Source organism: Globicephala melas, chromosome 10 (genome assembly GCF_963455315.2).
Source record: "Globicephala melas chromosome 10, mGloMel1.2, whole genome shotgun sequence".
Lineage (NCBI taxonomy): Eukaryota > Metazoa > Chordata > Mammalia > Artiodactyla > Delphinidae > Globicephala > Globicephala melas.
The window spans coordinates 31,663,008-31,686,885 of record NC_083323.1 but is presented as its reverse complement, the minus strand read 5'-3'; the positions used below and the strand labels follow the sequence as shown (position 1 = coordinate 31,686,885).

Here is a 23,878-nt window from a genome sequence, read left to right as displayed (position 1 = left end):
TGAAGTAGAATGAAGTGAAAGGTACAAGGACAGACATAAGATTTCTCTGCTGACATCTTTTGTACATGTGAATGTTTTATATATTCAAATTTAATTTTTTAAAAAGTTATCCTTAAAACTGAAAACAAATGTAAAATAAATGAACCTAACTATATAGCAATTGTATAGCATAACCACACAAAGAGGAGAATTACTTCAAGTCACTATAGAATATGTTACCATGACGATACATCCCTAGTGAGAGATATTCTAAAGAAAATAAGAACTGTAAAGAAACTTTATATCTAGTAGCACTGGTATTGTTATTGTTAATACCAATACAAGATTACTGTTTTCAAATTAATGTATGAATATTGTAGTATAAAAAATAATTATTTCAATGTTATTTTAATAGATTTCCGTGTTAAAAAAATAAAGTACAAAATCAAAGGTTAGTAAAAACTCCATACTCTTACTTATCCTAAAATGTTAAATTTGAATTAAAAATAACAATATGAACTCATGATTTAAATCTATACATATTTTCCTAACTGGACTAGTAGCAATGACACTCCAAGAGCAATGACACCTAGGACTGGTTTTTGGTATCTAAATGCTGTCCCCACTAAAATGAACCAGGGCTCTTTAGAGAAATGGCTTATTCCAAGCCTGCCTAAGAAGTATACAAGGTACCTCTTGGACATATGTTGTTCCAGAAAACAAACTAAGTTTTGCAGCTTGGTTCAAAGACTAACGTATTTCTGTCAAATAGGATACAAGAACCTTCTTTAAAGGGCTCTCACTGGCCAAAGTTGAGACAAAAGAATAATGACTACACCTGAGTAAAACACACTGAATACTTAAAAGTGTGTGAGTCTGTTATGATACTTAAAGAAGAGAAAGCTGGAGGGTGCAGTGGGTGGGAGGGGATAGGCAGAAGCAGACTATACAAACTCTGTATTCTGAAAACTGGTCATGAAAAGGAAAGAATGACCAGTTTTTATCTTGCCTTTCTAGTTAGGAACCATACTTCAAGATAACCAAAGAGCTTGGGCTAATGAGGAGAAGCTCTTTATTTTATAAAGAATACCTGCTAGTAAATGAAGAGAACATAATATAATTAGAAAATCATGATTTTTGCAACTCTTAATGAAATAATTGGATCAGGCAACAACAATCACCAGTGGACACTAAAACCATTAGAAGAAATGATGAAGAACTGGTTATTTGCATGGTATCAAAATATCACCAAAGAATTAACTAAATCACTTAATAATAGAGATATATGGCTGTCTCCCCCTTAAGAAAGTAATCAATCATGAAACATGGGACTACCAGACATTCCATCTCTTGAAGTGATACACTATAAAGTATTACTTATAAAGTACAAAACATTACTTATGAAGTGTTCTTGCCAAAAATGTTTAACCTTAATATAACCAAGGCTTCAAAGCTAACTTTTAGTAAATACAATGGATACAGGAACAAGTAAAATTATGAAAGAAAATAAACAGATAAATATTCATTATTTTTCAGAGAGAGGAGGAAAAAAAGGGGGAGATTCTATATTTAAAAGACTTAGGACATGTAACATCCAAATACAATGCAGGGTCCTTGACTGGATCCTGGGACAACTGAGGAAATGTGAATATGATCTGGACGTTAGATAATATAAGGTATTGTTGTCAATTTTGTTAAGTGTGATAAAGTTATTGCGGTTATGTAAACAGAAAAAGACTTTTTTAGAGATGCACACTAAAATATTTAGGGGAGAAATGTCTGCAATTAAAATATTCTTACAAAAAAACAGATGAAGCAATTAGAGTGGAATGTTAATAAATGTTAACTATTAATCCAGGTGATGGGTATTCATCATACTATCCTTTCTTCTTCTTCTTTTTTTTTTTTTTTGCGGTATGCGGGCCTCTCACTGTTGTGGCCTCTCCTGTTGCAGAGCACAGGCTCCAGACGCGCAGGCTCAGTGGCCATGGCTCACGGGCCCAGCTGCTCCGCGGCATGTGGGATCCTCCCGGACCGGGGCACGAACCCGTGTCCCCTGCATCGGCAGGCGGACTCTCAACCACTGCGCCACCAGGGAAGCCCTATCCTTTCTTCTTCACGTTTGAAAATTTTCAGAGTTGAAAAAAATCAGACGTACCTTAAAACGTTGCAAACGTCCAATTTTTTCACCAACTTCAGCCTCCATTGATACCAATTCATTCTTCTGTTTCCAATTTTCTTTTCTAAGCTGTCTCTCCATTTCTACTAAAGTAGTATACTGCCTTATGAGTGACTTTTCATTCACTTGTAAGACTGTGAGCTTTCTGCTATTTTCTGAAAGTGTTTTTTTCATTTCATCTGAATCCATCTGAAGAGCACTGAGCAAATTCTGCACAAAGTCACATTTATATAACTTGTTAAATCTAGCTATCTTAGTTTGTACAGTATTATATATTGATCTTAAAAGTGCTTTACTTACATTATATTCTTTTATTTTTATAGCATCTTGTTGGATTTGATCCTCAAGTTTTCTCTTTTCCTCTTTCATTGTTTCAGATTCTGTTTTCCAGGTCTTCTTTTCACTTAAAAAAATAAAAATGACAATACAGTAAACCTAATAAAATATTTAACTATAGGAAGAGATAGCTATAGATTATGGAAATTTAGTTTCTATAAAATAAGAGAAATCATAACTAGTCAATACCTGATAACATAAGTAGAAATGCCACTTGAAAGGATTTATCCTGAAAGTTATATTTTTATTTAATAAATGAAAGGTAAAGAAATTATTTTATCATTTTCATTTATCTACAAATTATTACTTTACAATTGTTACAATATAACAATTGCAGCTGAATCTTATAAATATTTTATTAAAAACAGAAAACAATTAAGAAAATAATCAATACCCCAAACTAATTCTGGAAATCAAGTCTCAGTATTCTGACCCTACTCTTATAGTAAAATTCTTTTTTTTTTTCGGTACACGGGCCCCTCACTGTTGTGGCCTCTCCTGTTGCGGACCACAGGCTCTGGACATGCAGGCTCAGTGGCCATGGCCCACGGGCCCAGCCGCTCCGCGGCATGTGGGATCCTCCCAGACCATGGGCACGAACCCGTGTCCCCTGCATCGGCAGGCGGACTCTCAACCACTGTGCCACCAGGAAAGCCCCTGACTCTACTCTTAAATTTGAGTGTTAAATACTTATAAAATATCTAGAATACAAACAAAATGAGAAATAATTAGACTTAAAAGAAGGTGTATAAGACATTGTTGCCTACCCAGACCTGCAATCTGCTTGGCATAAACCAATTATGGTGTCAGCATTCTCTCTGAACTGAATGATTCAAACCTGGACATATGACTTGGACAGCTCATTAACCCAATTCTGACTCATGAGATCTAAGTCTGCCAGCAGCCTCTGGAAAAAATTTCATGTAAAAATAAAAAGTTATGTGAAAAAAAAATGCCCCTCTTCTTCAATGGTCATGGTTCCATCTTCCTTGAACTCCTTCCTTCAGCTATTTTATAACCAACATAGGAGATAATATGACCTATACTATAAGACTCCCAAACATGACCTATCCTATAATTAGCTTTGGTTTTCTTGTTAGATCAAATTGTAGTCACTCTTAGTGTTTAAATCACCTTTAATCAGGTATTCTAACTATTACTAAGGATATTAGTCCATTGGTACAGATGAGATGGCAGAGATAAGCACAAACAGGTTAGTTCCCCATGAAAATATATGAATAATGATGATGGTGATGATGAAGAATGATGCTAACAGCTGACATTTATAAACAGTTCATATGTGCTATAATATTCACAAAATGCTCATATCTGGGCATTTTCACATAATTCATTTAAGTTTCATAATAACCCTATGAAAAAGTATTACTATCACAGAATTTTATAGATAAGGAACTAAGACACAAAGCGGAGGTGAAGAGGCAGGAAGAAAAAGTAAAAGAAAATATCTAAATATTTTTTGTTACTTAGCTTTAACACGAATATTCTTCAATTATATTTATAAAGTTTTGCTAACACCTATACCTTAGGTATTCTTTATATAATAAGCTCTGTTGATGACGAATTACTGCGAATTTTCTGTTATAGTCTTCAAGAGAATCTTCTAAATTCTTTAACTTATTTTCTTTATATTCTAGTTCCTAAAAATTGGTTTAAAAATGAGAATGAAAAAAGCATCAGGATATATTTTAAATTTGAGGGTATAAATTCATATTCTGACAAGATTATAGAAAAATATACAAAAGATAATAGCAAATCCATAAGCAGCACAGGTCATTTCTATGATTATTCTGAATACCTTATGGCATATGGAATGAGGTAATATGTGTAAATGAGAAGTGCTATGAAACAGATAAAATTATTTTCATCATACAGAATAGTTACAGTAACCATACAAATGATCAGATACAGTGGTTACAAACTTACCTTTAGCCACTCAGTCCCACATACCCTTTAATGAACATATGCATTCATAGCTCCAGTCAAATTGTCCTTTCCAATTATTTCATTTTGAAGATGAAGAAATTTGAGACTTAGAAAGATCAAGTAACTTACTCAACATTAAAAAACTCATTAATACTACCCTTGGTAACCATTTTCTAAGCACACATGCCAAGCTCAGTGCCAGGTGCTTTACATATTGCAGATCTAACACTTGCAGTCAGGTCTGGCTGACTCCAAAGACCTTGCTACTTCTATCACTCTATGCTGCCTTAGGATTGGGAGTCCAAGCACTTGTTTTGCCACTTTGAACAGGTTTTCAGATTCCAAATTGGTTCTCTAATCTACCACAATGCTTCTCATGTGTTTTTTATATAAAGATGAAAAAAATGAATCTTATCACAAGTAACATGACAATGCAATACTTCTATCACTTATTGACAATGTTCCTGTATTGAAGAAGAATAAATTCATGAAGAATGCTAAAATTATAAATTTAAAAGTAATGATATAACATGAATTATAATGTTCTAATAAGTAAATTCTAATACTCAAAAAATGATTAATTAATATAATATACAAATACAAGCATCTGATAATCATAACTCAAGTATATTCACAAATGGATTATTTAGGAAAGGGAAACAGCAGTGCTTATAATCAAAAACTTACTTTCATTGATTCTGAACACATTTTTGTGATTATATTTGCAATGTATGTGATATTACGGGTATTCACACTCAAATGAAATAATGAAAAGCATCCCTCATTATGCCATTCATAATGACTGTAATATAGACAGCAAAACTGAGAAACAAACACAAGGCAAGCAGTATCCTTTCTAATTTGCTAACAGATTAACTAATACCTTATAGGGTAAAGGGAAGAAAGAGATAAAAGACAATTTTGTTTAAAAGTTTCTTCTTGTAGTTAACACACAAAAAAAGGAACAATTCTAATCACTACACAAAAAGCTGTGTCAGACTTTATTCATGTGAATTGCTTTTCCAACCAGCAATAAATAAAAGAGCTCACCTTATTTATACATTACTACCTTATAGTAGCTGCATGTTATTCTATCTGTCAATCATATATTTCATATGAATGGCACACATGCTTCTCATTCAGATAAATGGAATAAACTGCTTTTATTCATAACATTCCATCTAATATCAAAATCATTAAAAAAACATTTCACTGTTAATATTCTAAGAACGCAAAGGAATATATGATGATTAAATTATAAAACATACTATCAACTATTTTTGTTACTCACATATAAAATTTTCAGTACCTGTAAGATATGTATTAAATATTCATTCTGAGAATTAATGATATTGGCACTAGATGGTGCTACCCCATCAGGTAAGTCTACTCCTTTAAACACAACATTTGATCCTTCTGATTGTCGTAAAAGACTGGTCTCTTTTTCAAGATGATCTATCTGCAAACGAACAGTTCAGAAATGAGAATCTCATCTCTTACACCCAAAGAAAGACAAATTTAAAAGCAGTAACTAACACTTCCTACTGAATATCTTGAACAAGTAGATATATGAATGCTCTGCCAAGTATTAATTAAATTATAATTTAATTTATAATTACTACTACTTAGAAATGTCTAGGAATAGATTTAGAATTTTTGTATCCTTTTATGTTACACAGTACTTATTTTTCCACTAATTTAATTAAAATAATTCAAACAGAAGGTTTCCGAACGTTGAAAGAATTAATTCAAGGGGCATTTTCTCATTAAATAGTCATTAAAAAAAATTAAATGTTTCATATTAAATCTTTATTCATATGCTTAGCATTTTCTTTTATATAATAAAATTCTCACCTTTAAATTTGCTTTTGTCAACTGCTGAGAATAATTTATAGCCTCCTTCCGAGATTCCCTGAGCTCCTGTCTTAATTCTTCATTCCTTCCAGTAAGTTGATCAACTTGGGCTTTTAAATGCAGATTGGCATCAAATATTCCTTCTGCATTCTTTGATTCTATAGCCTAATATATTTAAATTATATAGAAGAAATGTGAAGAAAAACACTAAAGTCATAGTAAAAAATCTATGTTTAAGTCAAATTCACACTTAAGCATTTTACTATTCCCATGTATAATAAAATATACCAAATATATCTCTTATTTATAAATTTAAATTGATAAAATACCAGTTTAATCTACAACAGTATTACCAAGCATACTAATCACTTCCTTCTAACAATTAACAATATCTAGCTAATCCAAATAGACTGGTAGATCAGAAAAACAACTAGACAGGAACAACATGACTAGGGTTCAAATATTAACCAATCTCTTATTTGCTGGGCAAGTGACTTGAAATTCCTTATACCTTAGCTTCCTTAACTCTAAAGAAGAGGAAATAATGTTAGCTCTGTCAACTTCACAAGGTTTTTATACAGTCAAAATGAGATAATTTATATGTAAATGCTTTGAAACCATGAAGCATCTGAATTTAAAGCATGAGCAAAGGAATGAAATAGCTACTACATTTAATTAATTAAATTTTTCATTGCTTCCTCTCCAGTTGAAGCATACATAATAACAAAGGCAAAGTATGATAAAATAGTTATCCAATTGTTATCCAAGAGTGCTGGATAAGCAAAAATAATCTGTCAAATATTAAAATACTATCCAAGAGGCTTCACTGCTCCTAATTCCCCAATAATGGCCTATATAAATATACCTACCCCCACGTACACATATACACAATACATACGTACCAATAGATCTGGACTTTATGGAACAAAACTGTTAAATGCATGGTAAAGCTTCAGAAATTAAGGCAGAAGACAAAGAAAGTAAGATGAGTAAAATCATATGTAATATCCTATTCAGGAGGGTGATCTGGGATTTAACTCAAGGCAGTAGGTCTGTAAGAGTAAGCCTTTACCCTAAGGAGATGAGAGCAGGCCATGTGGAGTAATAATTTATACTAATTAAAAGGGGATAGCAGAAAGAAGTAGGCAGAAGGAGGTATTCTGACAGATGACAAAGTAGTCTAGTTAGTTGTCTTGCTGAAAAATAGCAACATGCTATCTATAAATCCTTGTGGTAAAATGAGATTGAATTAGTTGGTGATTAGGGGCCCTGAAAAACACCCTACAGCAATAGAAAGTGAACTAAAGTGCAGAAGCCGGAATTATCTGATCTAAACTGTCATTGATTCTGATGATTTCTTAGAGGACGTAGTGTTAGGTCATTCAGATGGGGCATATCAATCAGAAAAAAAAATGATAACCCAGAAGAGAAGCAGACAAAATCGATGGAAACAAGAATCCTAGGAAGGCCACAGGCTGTCAATTAAAATAAAAAAATTAAAAAAATAAATAAATAAAAATAAAAAAACGTAGAATCTTTCTGGGCTATTATTCTGTTTCTATTTGGTCACTAAATAGAGTTTCCCTTGTAGAACAGAGTTTGATCTGAGTATTAGTAGTGGGCAGCATCACAGATAAAAGATATTCACATAAGAAAGTATGAAGAATCATTTTAGATACTTAAAACAGTGGAGAAAAAACAAAGTCACCAACCAGAGAAGAAAAGTCAGAATTATAAAGGGATATATAGGGAACAAAGGGAATCAAAAGGGTTTCATAAATTTTGTTAAATGATTCTCTACCTCAGAAAGATTTTAACATACTAGTATCACTCTCTGCTAATAAAATGGTATTATTATAAAAAAAAAACATTCCATGCAAATGGGAATCAAAAGAAAGCTGGAGTAGCAATACTCATATCAGATAAAATAGACTTTAAAATAAAGAATGTTACAAGAGACAAGGAAGGACACCACATAATGATCAAGGGATCAATCTAAGAAGTAGATATAACAATTAGAAATATATATGCACCCAACATAGGATCGCCTTATGTATTGAGGCGCTCAATACCTCAATACATAAGGCAACAGCTAACAGCTATAAAAGAGGAAATCGAGAGTAACACAATAATAGTGGGGGACTTAAACACCTCACTTCACCAATGGACAGATCATCCAGACAGAAAATTAATAAGGAAAGACAAGCTTTAAATGACACAATAGACCAGTTAGATTTAATTGATATTTGTAGGACATTCCATCCAAAAACAGCAGATTACACTTTCTTCTCAAGTGCACACAGAACATTCCCCAGGATGGATCACATCTTGGGTCACAAATCAAGCCTCAGTAAATTTAAGAAAACTGTAATCATATCAAACATCTTTTTCGACCACAATACTATGAGATTAGAAGTCAATTAAAAGGAAAAAAACATAAAAAACACAAACACATGGAGGCTAAACAATATGTTACTAAATAACCAAGAGATCACTGAAGAAATCAAAGACAAAATCAGAAAATACCTAGAGACAAATGACAAAGAAAACACGATGATCCAAAACCTATGGGATGCAGCAAAAACAGTTCTAAGAGGGAAGTTTAGAGCAATACAAGCCTACCTCAAGAAACAAGAAAAATCTCAAATAAACAATCTAACCTTACACCTAAAGGAACTAGAGAAAGAAGAACAAACAAAACCGAAAGTTAGTAGAAGGAAAGAAATAATAAAGATTAGAGCAGACATCAATGAAACAGAAACAAAGAAAACAATAGCAAAGATCAATAAAACTAAAAGCTGGTTCTTTAAGAAGATAAACAAAATTGATAAACCTTTAGCCAGACTTATCAAGAAAAAGAGGGAGAGGACTCCAATCAATAAAATTAGAAATGAAAATGGAGAAGTTACAACTGACACTGTAGAAATACAAAGCATCCGAAGAGACTACTACAAGCAACTCTATGCCAATAAAATGGACAACCTTGAAGAAACAGACAAATTCGTAGAAAGGTATAACCTTCCAAGACTGAACCAGGAAAAAATAGAAAATATGAAGAGACCAATCACAAGCACTGAAATTGAAACTGTGATTAAAAATCTTCCAACAAACAAAAGTTCCAGGATCAGATGGCTTCACAGGTGAATTCTATCAAATATTTAGAGAAGAGGTAACACCAATTTTCTCAAACTCTTCCAAAAAATTGAAGAAGGAACACCCCCAAACTTATTCTATGAGGCCATCATCACCCTGATACCAAAACCAGACAAAGATACTACAAAAAAAGAAAATTACAGACCAATATCACTGATGAATATAGATGCAAAAATCCTCAACAAAACACTAGCAAACAGAATCCAACAACACATTAAAAGGACCATACACCATGATCAAGTGGGATTTATCCAGGGTATGCAAGGATTCTTCAATATACGCAAATCAATCAATGTGATACACCATATTAACAAATTGAAGAAGAAAAACCATATGATCATCTCAATAGATGCAGAAAAAGCTTTTGACAAAATTCAACACCCCATTTATGATAAAAACTCTCCAGAAAGTGGGCACAGAGGGAACCTACCTCAACATCATAAAGGCCATATACGACAAACCCACAGCAAACATCATTCTCAATGGTAAAAAACTGAAAGCCTTTCCTCTAAGATCAGGAAAAAGACAAGGATTTCCACTCTCGCCACTATTATTCAACATACTTTGTAAGTCCTAGCCACGGCAATCAGAGAAGGAAAAGAAATAAAAGGAATACAAATTGGAAAAGAAGAAGTAAAACTGTCACTGTTTGCAGATGACATGATACTATACATAGAGAATCCTAAAGATGCCACCAGAAAACTACTAGAGCTAATCAATGAATTTGCTAAAGTTGCAGGAAACAAAATTAATGCACAGAAATCACTTGCATTCCTATACACTAACAACGAAAGATAAGAAAGAGAAATTAAGCAAACAATCCCATTCACCATTGCAACAAAAAGAATAAAATACCTAGGAATAAACCTACCTAAGGAGGTAAAAGACCTGACTCAGAAAACTCTAAGACACTGGTGAAAGACATCAAAAATGATGCAAACAGATGGAGAGATATACCATGTTCTTGGATTGGAAAAATCAATATTGTGAAAATGACTATCCTACTCACAGCAATCTACAGATTCAATGCAATCCCTATCAAATTACCAGTGGCATGTTTTACAGAACTAGAACAAAAAATCTTAAAATGTGTATGGGAGGGAGGAGCTTCAAGATGGCGGAAGAGTAAGACATGGAGATCACCCTCCTCCCCACAAATACATCAGAAATACATCTACATGTGGAACAACTCCTACAGAACACCTACTGAATGCTGGCAGAAGACCTTAGACCTCCCAAAAGGCAAGAAACTCCCCACGTATCAGGGTAGGGCAAAAGAAAAAAAATAAATAAAACAGAGACGAAAGAATAGGGACGGGATCTGCACCAGCGGGAGGGAGCTGTGAAGGAGGGAAAGCTTCCACACACTAGGAAGCCCCTTCGCGGGCGGAGACTGCAGGTGGCAGAGGGGGGAAGCTTTGGCGCCACGGAGGAGAGCACAGCAACAGGGGTGCGGAGGGCAAAGCGGAGAGATTCCTACACAGAGGATCGGTGCCGACCAGCCGGAGAGGCTTGTCTGCTCCCCCGCCGGGGCGGGCGGGGATTGGGAGCCGAGGCTTGGGCTTCAGTCGGATTCCAGGGAGAGGACAGGGGTTGGCTGCGTGAACACAGCCTAAACGGGGCTAGTGCGCCATAGCTATCCAGGAGGGAGTCCGGGAAAATGTCTGGAATGGCCGAAGAGGCAAGAGACTTTTTCTTCCCTCTTTGTTTCCTGGTGCGCGAGGAGAGGGGATTAAGTGCGCTGCTTAAAGGAGCTCCAGAGACTGGCGCGAGCCGCAGCTATCAGTGCGGACCCCAGAGACGGGCATGAGACGCTAAGGCGGCTGCCACCGGCACCAAGAAGCCTGTGTGCGAGCACAGGTCAGTATCCACACCGCCCCTCCCAGGAGCCTGTGCAGCCCGCCACTGCTAGGGTCCCATGATCCAGGGACAACTTCCCTGGGAGAACACAGATCCTCAGGCTGGTGCAACGTCACGTGGTCCTCTGCCGTCGCAGGCTCGCCCCACACTCCGTACCCCTCCCTCCCCGCAGCATTAGTGAGCCAGAGCCCAGAATCAGCAGCTCCTTTAACCCCATCCTGTCTGAGCGAGGAACAGATGCCCTTAGGTGAGCTACACGCAGAGACGGGTACAAATCCAAAGCTAAACCCCAGGAGCTGGACGAACAAAGAGGAGAAAGGGAAATCTCTCCCAGCAGCCTCAGGAGCAGCGGATTAAATCTCCACAATCAATTTGATGTACCCTGCATCTATGGAATACCTGAATAGACAACAAATCATCCCAAATTGAGGACGTGGACTTGGGAAGCAACGATACATATTTTTTCCCTTTTTCTCTGTTTATGAGTGTGTATGTGTATGCTTCTGTGTGTGATTTTGTCTATATAGCTTTGCTTTTACCATTTGTCCTAGGGTTCTGTCTGTCTGTTTTTTCTTTCTTTTTCTCTTAGTATGGTTTTCAGCTCTTTTTATCATTGGTGGATTTATTTTTTGATTTGGTTGCTCACTTCTTTCTTTTTTTTGATTACATTAAAAATTTTTAAAATATTTTTATTTTAATAACCATTTCATTTTATTTTATTTCATCTTTTTCATTCTTTCTTTCATCTGTTCTCCCTTTTATTCTGAGCTGTGTGGATAACAGGCTCTTGGTGCCCCACACAGGCATCAGGGCTGTGTCTCTGAGGTGGGAGAGCCAAGTTCAGGACATTGGTCCACCAGAGACCTCTCAGCTCCATGTAATACCAAACGGCGAAAATCTCCCAGAAATCTCCATCTCAGCCAAGACCCAGCTCCACTCAATGACCAGCAAGCTACAGTGCTGGACACCCTATGCCAAACAACTAGCAAGACAGGAACACAACCACACCCATTAGCAGAGAGGCTGCCTATAATCATAATAAGGTCAGAGACACTCCAAAACACACCACCAGACGTGGACCTGCCGACCAGAAAGACAAGATCCAGCCTCATCCACAAGAACATAGGCACTAGTCCCCTCCACCAGGAAGCCTACACAACCCACTGAACCAACCTTAGCCACTGAGGGCAGACACCAAAAACAACAGGAACTACGAACCTGCAGCCTGCGAAAAGGAGACCCCAAACACAGTAAGTTAAGCAAAATGAGAAGATAGAGAACCACATAGCAGATGAAGGAGCAAGGCAAAAACCCACCAGATGTAACAAATGAAGAGGAAATAGGCAGTGTACCTGAAAAAGAATTGAGAATATTATTAGTAAAAATGATCCAAAATCTTGGAAATAGATTGGAGAAAATACAAGAAACGTTTAACAAGCACCTAGAAGAACTAAAGAGCAAAAAAAATGTGATGAACAACACAATAAATGAAATTAAAAATGCTCTAGAAGGGATCAATAGCAGAATAACTGAGGCAGAAGAACGGATAAGTGACCTGGAAGATTAAATAGTGGAAATAACTATTGCAGAGCAGAATAAATAAAAAAGACTGAAAAGAATTGAGGACAGTCTCAGAGACCTCTGGGACAACATTAAATGCAACAACATTCTAATTACAGGGGTCCCAGAAGAAGAGAAAAAGAATGGGACTGAGAAAATATTTGAAGCGATTATAGTTGAAAACTTCCCTGATATGGGAAAGGAAATAGTTAATCAAGTCCAGGAAGCACAGAGAGTCCCATACAGGATAAATTGAAGGAGAAACATGTCAAGACACATATTCATCAAACTATGAAAAATTAAATACAAACAAAAATTATTAAAAGCAGCAAGGGAAAAACAACAAATAACATGCAAGGGAATCCCCATAAGGTTAATAGCTGATCGTTCAGCAGAAACTCTGCAAGCCAGAAGGAAGTGGCAGGACATATTTAAAGTGATGAAAGGGAAAAACCTACAACCAAGATTACTCTACCCAGCAAGGACCTCATTCAGATCTGACGGAGAAATTAAAAACCTTTACAGACAAGCAAAAGCTAAGAGAATTCAGCACCACCAAACAAGCTTTACAACAAATACTAAAGGAACTTCTCTAGGCAGGAAACTCAAGAGAAGGAAAAGACCTACAATAACAAACCCAAAACAATTAAGAAAATGGTAATAGGAACATACATATTGATAATTACCTTAAATGTAAATGGAGTAAATGCTCCAACCAAAAGACATAGACTGCCTGAATGGATACAAAAACAAGACCCGTATATATGCTGTCTACCCACTTCAGAGAGACCCAGAGACCCACTTCAGACCTAGGGACACATACAGACTGAAAGAGAGGGGATGGAAAAAGATATTCCATGCAAATGGAAATCAAAAGAAAGCTGGAGTAGCAAATCTCATATCAGATAAAATACACTTTAAAACAAAGACTATTACTAGAGACAAAGAAGGACACTACATAATGATCAAGGGATCAATCCAAGAAGTAGATATAACAACTGTAAATATTTATGCACCCAACAGAGGAGCACCTCAATACATAAGGCAAATACTAATAGCCATAAAAAGGGAAATCGACAGTAACACAATCGACAGTAACACAATCATAGTAGGGGACTTTAACACCCCACTTTCACCAATGGACAGATCATCCAAAATGAAAATAAATAAGAAAACACAAGCTTTAAATGATGCATTAAACAGGATGGACTTAATTGATATTTATAGGACATTCCATCCAAAAACAACAGAATACACTTTCTTCTCAAATGCTCATAGAACATTCTCCAGGATAGATCATATATTAGGCCACAAATCAAACCCTGATAAATTTAAGAAAATTGAAATCATATCAGGTATCTTTTCTGACCACAACGTTATGACTAGAAATCAATTACAAGAAAAAATCTGTAAAAAATATAAACACATGGAGGCTAAACAATACACTACTTAATAACCAAGAAATCAGTGAAGAAATCAAAGAGGAAATCAAAAAATACCTAGAAACAAATGACAATGAAAACACGACGACCAAAACCTATGGGATGAAGCAAAAGCAGTTTTAAGAGTGAAGTATAGGGGCTTCCCTGGTGGCACAGTGCTTGAGAGTCCGCCTGCCGATGCAGGGGGCACAGGTTCGTGCCCTGGTCCGGGAAGATCCCACATGCAGCGGAGTGGCTAGGCCCGTGAGCCATGGCCGTTGAGCCTGCGCATCTGGATCCTGTGCTCCGCAACTGCAGAGGCCACAACAGTGAGAGGCCCACGTACAGCAAAAAAAAAAAAAAAAAAAGAGTGAAGTTTATAGCAATACAATCCTACCTTAAAAAACAAGAAACATCTCAAATAAACAAACTAACCTTACACCTAAAGCAGTTAGAGAAAGAAGAACAAAAACACCCCGAAGTTAGCAGAAGGAAAGAAATCATAAAGATCAGATCAGAAATAAATGAAAAAGAAATGAAGGAAATGATAGCAAAGATCAATAAAATTAAAAGCTGGTTCTTTGAGAAGATAAACAAAATTGATAAACCATTAGCCAGACTCATCAAGAAAAAAAGGGAGAAGACTCAAATCACTAGAAGTAGAAATGAAAAAGGAGAAGTAACAACTGACATTGCAGAAATACAAAGGATCATGAGAGACTACTACAAGCAACTCTATGCCAATAAAATGGACAACCTGGAAGAAATGGACAAATTCTTAGAAACGTACAACCTTCCAAGACTGAACCGGGAAGAAATAGAAAATATGAACCGACCAATCACAAGCACTGAAATGCAAACTGTGATTAAAAATCTTCCAACAAACAAAAGTTCAGGACCAGATGGCTTCACAGGAGAATTCTATCAAACATTTAGAGAAGACTTAACACCTATCCCTCTCAAACACTTCCAAAATACAGCAGAGGGAGGAACACTCCCAAACTCATTCTACGAAGCCACCATCACCCTGATACCAAAACCAGAAAAAGATGTCACAAAGAAAGAAAACTACAGGCCAATATCACTGATGAATATAGATGCAAAAATTCTCAACAAAATACTAGCAAACAGAATCCAACACTACATTAAAAAGATCATACACCATGATCAAGTGGGATTTATCCCAGGAATGCAAGGATTCTTCAATATATGCAAATCAATCAATGTGAAACACCAAATTAACAAATTGAAGGAGAAAAACCAGATGATCATCTCAATAGATGCAGAGAAAGATTCCGACAAAATTCAACACCAATTTATGAAAAACATCCTCCAGAAAGTAGGCAGAGAGCGAACTTACCTCAACATAATAAAGGCCATATATGACAAACCCACAGCCAACATCGTCCTCAATGGTGAAAAACTGAAACCATTTCCACTAAGATCAGGAACAAGACAAGCTTGCCTACTCTCACCAGTATTATTCAACATAGTTTTGGAAGTTTTAGCCACAGCAACCAGAGAAGAAAAAGAAATAAAAGGAATGCAAATTGGAAAAGAAGAAGTAAAGCTGTCACTGTTTGCAGATGACATGATACTACACGTAGAGAATCCTAAAGAGGCTACCAGAAAACTACTAGAGCTAATCAATGAATTTGGCAAAGTAGCAGGATACAAAATTAATGCAGAGAAATCTCTTGAATTATTATACACTAATGATCAAAAATCTCAAAGTGAAATTAAGAAAACACTCCCACTTACCACTGCAACAAAAAGAATAAAATACCTAGGAATAAACCTGCCTAAGGAGACAAAAGACCTGTATGCAGAAAATTATAAGACACTGATGAAAGAAATTAAAGGTGATACAAATAGATGGAGAGATACACCATGTTCTTGGATTGGAAGAATCAACATTGTGAAAATGACTCTACTACCCAAAGCAATCTACAGGTTCAATGCAATCCCTTTCAAACTACCACTGGCATTTTTCACAGAACAAAAAATTTCACAATTTGTATGGAAACACAAAAGACCCCAAATAGCCAAAGCAATCTTGAGAAAGAAAAACGGAGCTTGAGGAATCAGGCTCCCTGACTTCAGACTATACTACAATGCGACAGTAATCAAGACAGTATGGTACTGGCACAAAAACAGAAACATAGATCAATGGAAAATGATAGAAAGCCCAGAGATAAACCACGCACCTATGGTCAACTAATCTATGACAAAGGAGGCAAGGATATACAATGGAGAAAAGACAGTCTCTTCAATAAGTGGTGCTGGGAAAACTGGACAGCTACATGTAAAAGAATGAAATTAGAACACTCCCTAACACCATACACAAAAATAAACTCAAAATGGAATAGACCTAAATGTAAGGCCAGATACTATAAAACTCTTAGAGGAAGACATAGGCAGAACACTGTTTGACATAAATCACAGCAAGATCTTTTTTGATCCACCTCCTAGAGTAATGTAAATAAAAACAAAAATAAACAAATGGGACCTAATGCAACTTTAAAGCTTCTGCAAATCAAAGGAAACTACAAAGAAGACAAAAAGAGAACCCTCAGAACGGGAGAAAATATTTGCCAACGAATCAATGCACAAAGGATTAATCTCCGAAATATATAAACAGCTCATGCAGCTCAATATTAAAATAACAAACAACCGAATCCAAAAATGGGCAGAAGACCTAAATAAACATTTCTCCGAAGAAGACATACAGATGGCCAAGAAGCACATGAAAAGCTGCTCAACATCACTAATTATTAGAGAAATGCAAATCAAAACTACAATGAGGTATCTCCTCACATTGGTTAGAATGGGCAGCATCAGAAAATCTACAACAACAAATGCTGGAGAGGGTGTGAAGAAAAGGGAACCCTCTTACACTGTTGGTGGGAATGTAAACTGATTCAGCCACTATGGAGAACAGTATGGAGATTCCTTAAAAAACTAAAAATAGAATTACCATATGACCCAGCAATCCCACTACTGGGCATATACCCAGAGAAAACCATAATTCAAAAAGACATAGGCGCCCCAATGTTCATTGCAGCACTATTTACAATAGCCAGGTCATGGAAGCAACCTAAATGCCCGTCGACAGACGAATGGATAAAGAAGATGTGGTACATATATACAATGGAATATACTCAGCCATAAAAAGGAACGAAATTGGGTCATTTGTTGAGATGTGGATGGATCTAGAGACTGTCATACAGAGTGAAGTAAGTTAGAAAGAGAAAAACAAATATCGTATATTAACACATATATGTGGAACCTAGAAAAATGGTACAGATGAACCGGTTTGCAGGGCAGAAATTGAGACACAGATGTAGAGAACAAACGTATGTACACCAAGGGGGGAAAGTGGCGGGAGTCGGTGGTGGTGGGATGAATTGGGAGATTGGGACTGACATATATACACTAATATATATAAAATAGGTAACTAATAAGAACCTGCTGCATAAAAAAATAAAATAAAATTCAAAAACAAAAGTATTCAACTATTGACTAATCATAAAAAAAGCAATTCAATGAATAAGACTTTTTTCTATATAAATCAAGCATAGTATAATAATGCATGTTAAGTATGTTCAGATCATGTAAATGACATAGATTTAAATATTAAGAATCTAAAAATTTATGTTTTATTCAAGTTTATATAACAGACACTCATCAATACCGTAGAACTCTTAAGTCCCTATATGGTAAATATAAATAGAACATCATTTAATGGCTAAAATCTTTCTCATAGTAATTCTTAAGTCTTTAAATATTCAAAATATTCTTACTACATCCTATTACACTTCTAGGTTTGTGGTGTAAGGTCCTAACAGACCTACCCTCCCACATTTAACAAGTGAATACAAAAAACTACTACATAAAAGTTCTAGAAAATGAACAAAAGCAACAGATTTTGGAGGGGACTTGAAACTTGGAAGACAGGACTAGCAAGCAGTAAATTTGTTGTTTTTAAGGCTTAACTGAGAGGGCAAGCTGCAGTTCCAGTGACCTGTCTTCTTTCTGGCCTAAAAACCAGAGGATAGGACCCAAAGCCACAGAATAGTGAGAGGGGAATTCCAGAAGGAAAAGAACCAACAAAAGGGATCTTCAAATTCTGTGTAAAAGCTCTGCCAGGTCTCAAGCTGACCATTAAAACAGAAAAATGGAGATGACAGAAGAAAGTATCAGTGAACTTGAAGATAAATCAATGGGAATTATGCAACTGGGAACAGAAAAGATAAAAAATTAGGAACGAAAAAATGAACAGAGCCTCAAGGAGTTGTGGGACAATATCAAAAGGCCTAACATGTTTCAGTGGAGTCCCAGAGAGAATGAGGCAAAAAAATGATTGAAGAAATTAATGGCAGAAAACTTCCCAATTGTGGTGAATAGCATAAGTGAACAGATTCAAGCTCAGCAAACCCCAAACAAGCTACACACACACATACACACACATACACACCCTTGGCACATTGCCGTCAAACTGGCAAAAACCAAATAAAAAGAGAAAGTTTTGAAAGTAGCCCAAGAAGAACTACACATTTCATACGGGAGAACAATGACTCAAATGACAACAAATGTTTCATCAGAAACTGTGGAGATCAATGAGAGTGGAACAATATCTTTGAAGTGATGAAACAACAAAATAAAACCATTAATATAAAAATAACTTACATTAACTAGTCTTTCAAGACTGGGAATAATTAGAGATGTTTCCCCTCCTTTAACATCAGGATCTTTCTGCATTTCCTTAATAGCTTGCAATATTTCTTTCATACCTTCTTCAAGTTGCTTATTTTCTTCAACTAATTCTTTTACTAAAATGAAATATTTTTTTCATTGAATGAATAGATTTTTTTACAATTTACACTATGCTATATAGATTACAAATATTTCACATACAGTAAAAATAACCCATTTATAAAATGCAAATGCAAATAAATGTACAAAAAATTCAACTATAAATCCAATGTGTGAATGATGAAGTTAAATCACACACCTATTTAAATCCTGTGCATATATATATATATATCTCATGGCTGAAAGAAATAAATCATAAGCATACTTTGCCTTTACTTTATATTAAAAATTTCTTAAATTTGTTTTTCTAATTGTACTTTCATTAGAGAACAAAAGAGAAAAATAGACTTATTTATCATCACAATAAATTCAGATTAATAACATGCTCTGAAAATGAATATAGCAAGGCAAACCAAATAGATGAATGAGAGACTGAAGTCTATACATTATAGTTAGTTAAGGCTAAAACAGACTAGAAAACAGAATGTAGTAAAGTCCTTTCAATCCCATAATTTTCAGTACAGACTAAATAAATAAGAAAAATAAGAGATAATAGTGACTTACATTTATTCTGAAACTTGGCTATTATTGTTCTACTTCTTTCTAAATCTCTTTCTTTTTCAATTAGTTCTCTTGAAAGAAATTCATTCTAAACAAAACATAAAGAGAAAAAAATTGATTTAAAAAAAAATGACAATAGTTTTGAAGTTTAAAGAAGTTTGACCAATTGAGGTTTAACATACCCACAGCAAGCTACAGAAACGTAGCAGCACTCACAAAAATAAAATAAAATCTAAAAGGTAAAACAGATAATGATCCTCCTCCCACCTCCCCCCCCGACCCCACACCCATGGCAAAAGGCAAACAGATAAGGAAGGTTTTTGTCTTTGGCACCACAATCATCTCTTTTAATGATCTGCCTTTACACTACCCGTTCTGCCTGGCTTCTATGACGTTCAAGCTCTATTTCTGCATTTCTACTTTGTGCTTCTTTGATCAATAAATCCTGTGCTATGGCTTCATTCTAAAGAAACATTTAATAAATTAGGCAAGTCAATGAGTTTATTTCAGATGTATTGCATTTTTAGATCTTTTAAAAGACAGAATGTGTATAAATTAGTGTTAATGTGCAAACATAAAAGAATTCTTATTATAATTGCTACTTATCGAATTTTGTTAGTCATAAAAAAGAATTAAAAAAAAAATCCCAGGAATGTAATTTGGAGGAGAGCTCACCTGAGATCTAAGAAATACTAGTTCTGTCCATAGCTGTTCTATAAGATTTGCAAGTGGATCTATCTGAGATAATTTTGATTGTGCAGTAATTGGCACAGGGTCCAGAACATTAACTTCAAGATTACTTTTCAAAATCTCTGTCTGTACGGGTACTTCACTTTTTCCTACATCTTCTTTGAAATTGGTATAAGCGTAGTTTATTGGGGTATGAACCTGTTCATCTTCTGATGCTGCTACTTGTGATTTAGCCACGTCAGCTCTATTTTCATGAATTTGTTGACAAAGTATTGCAGATTTTTGCCTAAGTGATAACTTCTGCATTAAGTCTGAAGCTGTTGATAAGGCTCGTAAAGAAGAATCACTTTTTTATGTGAAATTAGTCTTCTCAAGTGCCTGATGGCTTCCTGATACTTTCTTCATAGATTCATCAGAAACAGAGTATAAATGGTCATTTATTTCTTCATGATTCTCCCTACTAAAGGTATTGACTAATGATTCTAGATTTGTTAAAGACTATAGACAGGGTGCTTTAAAAATCTCTCTTATTGTAATAGTTTCTAGAGGTGAAATATTATCTTTCACTTGTATAGATGAAGAATGTCTAGTTAAAGAGACAAAAGGATCCACTTCACTTTCTACACTATGATGAATTTCAGATAACATTCTTGATAATGATCCTATGGTCATATTCTCTTCAGGCTCATTCTGACATGACTGTGGAATATTGAATGATGGTTTCCTATGCGGCAGCTCTACTTTATCTGAACTCCTAATCTGTATTCAGAGTAAATAATGTCTCATTAATGAATCTTGGGATTGACAGGTTATTGAAATAAAACATTTTCCTTTTATTTAACAAGTATAAAAAGAAGCAATGTCCAAAATGAGACAATGGGGGCAGAAATGAAAGCCCTGATAATAATATTTTTCTTTATTCTCTTCACCATAGCAGTACCTTACTATTTATCTTTGATTGTGCTTCACTCATATTTTTGAGGCTAATGAAATCAAATTTTCTTCCTTCCATTTTATTCTCTTGAGAAAAGTCTTCAGTTAGGTTCAGGTTCTCAACAGTTAATCCTACATATAAAAGAATTAACAAATGAGAAGCATAAAAATAACTCTGCTATTATTCCAATACTTTAACTCTTAAAAGCTAGAATCAAATTTTAACTCAAACAAAATGTAGAATAATTATTTCCAAAATCCTTGATCTATATGTAGCCTCCTATACAACTTCCTGATTTAGCTCACTTTTAATAAGATATTAATAAGTTGTTTATTTTTTGATATTGAGCTCCATGAGCTGTTTGTATATTTTAGAGATTAATCTTTTGTCTGTTGTTTCATCTGCAAATATTTTCTCCCATTCTGAGGGTTGGCTTTTCATCTTGTTTATGGTTTCCTTTGCTGTGCAAAAGCTTTTAAGATACAATGGAATATTACTCAGCCATAAAAAGAAACGAAATTGAGTTATTTGTAGTGAGCTGGATGGACCTAGAGTCTGTCATACAGAGTGAAGTAAGTCAGAAAGAGAAAAACAAATATTGTATGCTAATGCATATATATGGAATCTAAAAAAAAAAAATGGTATTGATGAAACTAGTGGCAGGGCAGGAATAAAGATATAGACATAGAGAATGGACTTGAGGACACGGAGGGGGCATGGGGGGAAGCTGGGACAAAGTGAGAGTAGCATTGACATATACACTACCAAATGTAAAATAGATAGCTAGTGGGAAGCGGCTGCATAGCACAGGGAGATCAGCTCAGTGGTTTGCAACGACCTAGAGAGGTGGGATAGGGAGGGTGGGAGGGAGGCTCAAGAGGGAAGGGATATGGGGATATATGTATGCATATGGCTGATTCACTCTGTTGTACAACAGAAACTAACATAGTATTGTGAAGCAATTATACTCCAATAAAGATGTATTCAAAAAAATAAATAAAATAAAATAAAAATAATCTTAAAAAAAGATATTAATGAAAAACAATTACAAATTTTATCTTCGCTATCATTCTTTTCCCATATTAATAAGTACTTAAATAGTTAAAAGACACATATTAAGAAAGTAGATAAGAATCATGAATAATGACTAAATTGCTTAATACACTAATAAATTATGAAGTTTTGCCCTTCTAGAAATTTTTGATGTACTATAGACAGCATAATGCTAAAAAAAAAATAAAACAAAAACAAACAAAAAAACCTCTATTATTCATAGATAATTGTGGGCTTGGGCCAAGTTAGAAAAAAAAAGCCTTCTCTATGGTCTTACAAAAAAGCACTGTAATAGCTATTAAAAAATAAACCAGCTGTTCTCTTTATACCATGTAAGATAAAACAAAACAAAAAATTGTTAATTTTTATTCAATAAAACATTACTTTCACTTAGTAAAGAATAATGTACAATTAAAGCTTCCAATGCATAGCTTTTAAAGAAAAAGAAAATATTAACAGTAACATATATTGACAAAAATTACTGTTTTATCATTACTAATCACAACATACTGGGATTGTCTAGAAATTAATACAGACTATATTGTAAATTTTTCAAAAGTCCATGATTCTGATGTTTGTTTTTTGTTCACTTATTATTCTTTTAACTGTTTAGATTTAGGACTAAACTCAGTGACACTCACTCATACACTCTTCATCAGGCCATTATTTTCATTTATCAAACTTGTAGCAAAACCACAGTAATACAGCAATACTATTTCTCACATACAGAAAATTACAGATCCAGACAATTCATTTTCCAATGATTCTTTTAAAGGTTTGGAATAACAGTATACCTGAAGTTGCAGTTCTTTTTCCTTTTTCTTGAGCCATTTGACGAAGTTTTTTCTTCAGATCAAGTCTTTCTTCCTCTAGGCTTTCAATCTACAAAATTAAAATTGTTAGTATTTTTCTTTACTTCAACCAGGAAAATAACCAATTGACTACTGCACTTGCCTCTTTCAAAAGAATCTGGTTTTCAGCTCTGTACTGCTGCTGTTTTAAACTTTTGCTATTTCTGAATTCAGTTAAATCAATCATTGTCTTTGGTTCAAGGCCTAAAATAAAAAGCAGAATGATTAAAACCTTATTAATATTCAAATGAACTACAAAAACTTCATACGGCAACTGGTTATCATCAAGCAACTGGTTATAATCTATTTAGCCACCATCACTGAAGAATGGGGATTTTTGTGCAAGAATTTTTGAGGTATTTGAACTGTAACCATACAAGCTAAAATTTTATCACAATTATTAATGGAAATCCTGACAAAGACATATTATGATCTGTCTTCCATGTTGGACTGTCAGAGAGGTACTATAATGTACTAAGAACAGAAGCTTTGTAATAAAACAAAGTTGGGTTCAATTCCCACTATCAACTATTAACTGGTTGTAGGGATAATACTATATGTAAGTACATGTGTATGAATGTATACACGTATTTCTTTTTGGCTTGTTGTCAGGTGTATAATAAAATTAGCCCAAATAAAGTACTTATAGCAGTGCTTGGCACATAGTAGTCAATATTAATATCAATAT

At 34.8% G+C, this 23,878-nt stretch overlaps 1 protein-coding gene across 8 annotated transcripts in view; it reads right to left on the bottom strand.

The window, feature by feature from the left end:
• The window catches only part of CEP290 (centrosomal protein 290), a 97,194-nt gene that overhangs the window by 51,818 nt on the left and 21,498 nt on the right, over positions 1-23,878 (bottom strand). For all 8 annotated transcript variants that reach the window (XR_009565654.1, XM_060307089.2, XM_060307096.1 and 5 more), the window contains 10 exons: positions 23,294-23,394; positions 23,134-23,221; positions 21,293-21,417; positions 19,666-19,750; positions 18,976-19,118; positions 6,293-6,457; positions 5,748-5,897; positions 4,037-4,152; positions 2,459-2,561; positions 2,138-2,368 (listed from right to left, as the gene is read on the bottom strand). Coding sequence is in view for 7 of the 8 variants with exons in the window: in XM_060307089.2 (XP_060163072.1) it covers positions 2,138-2,368; positions 2,459-2,561; positions 4,037-4,152; positions 5,748-5,897; positions 6,293-6,457; positions 18,976-19,118; positions 19,666-19,750; positions 21,293-21,417; positions 23,134-23,221; positions 23,294-23,394 (1,307 nt within the window). In the remaining variant the exon portion in view is untranslated. The remainder of the gene's footprint in view (positions 1-2,137; positions 2,369-2,458; positions 2,562-4,036; positions 4,153-5,747; positions 5,898-6,292; positions 6,458-18,975; positions 19,119-19,665; positions 19,751-21,292; positions 21,418-23,133; positions 23,222-23,293; positions 23,395-23,878) is intronic.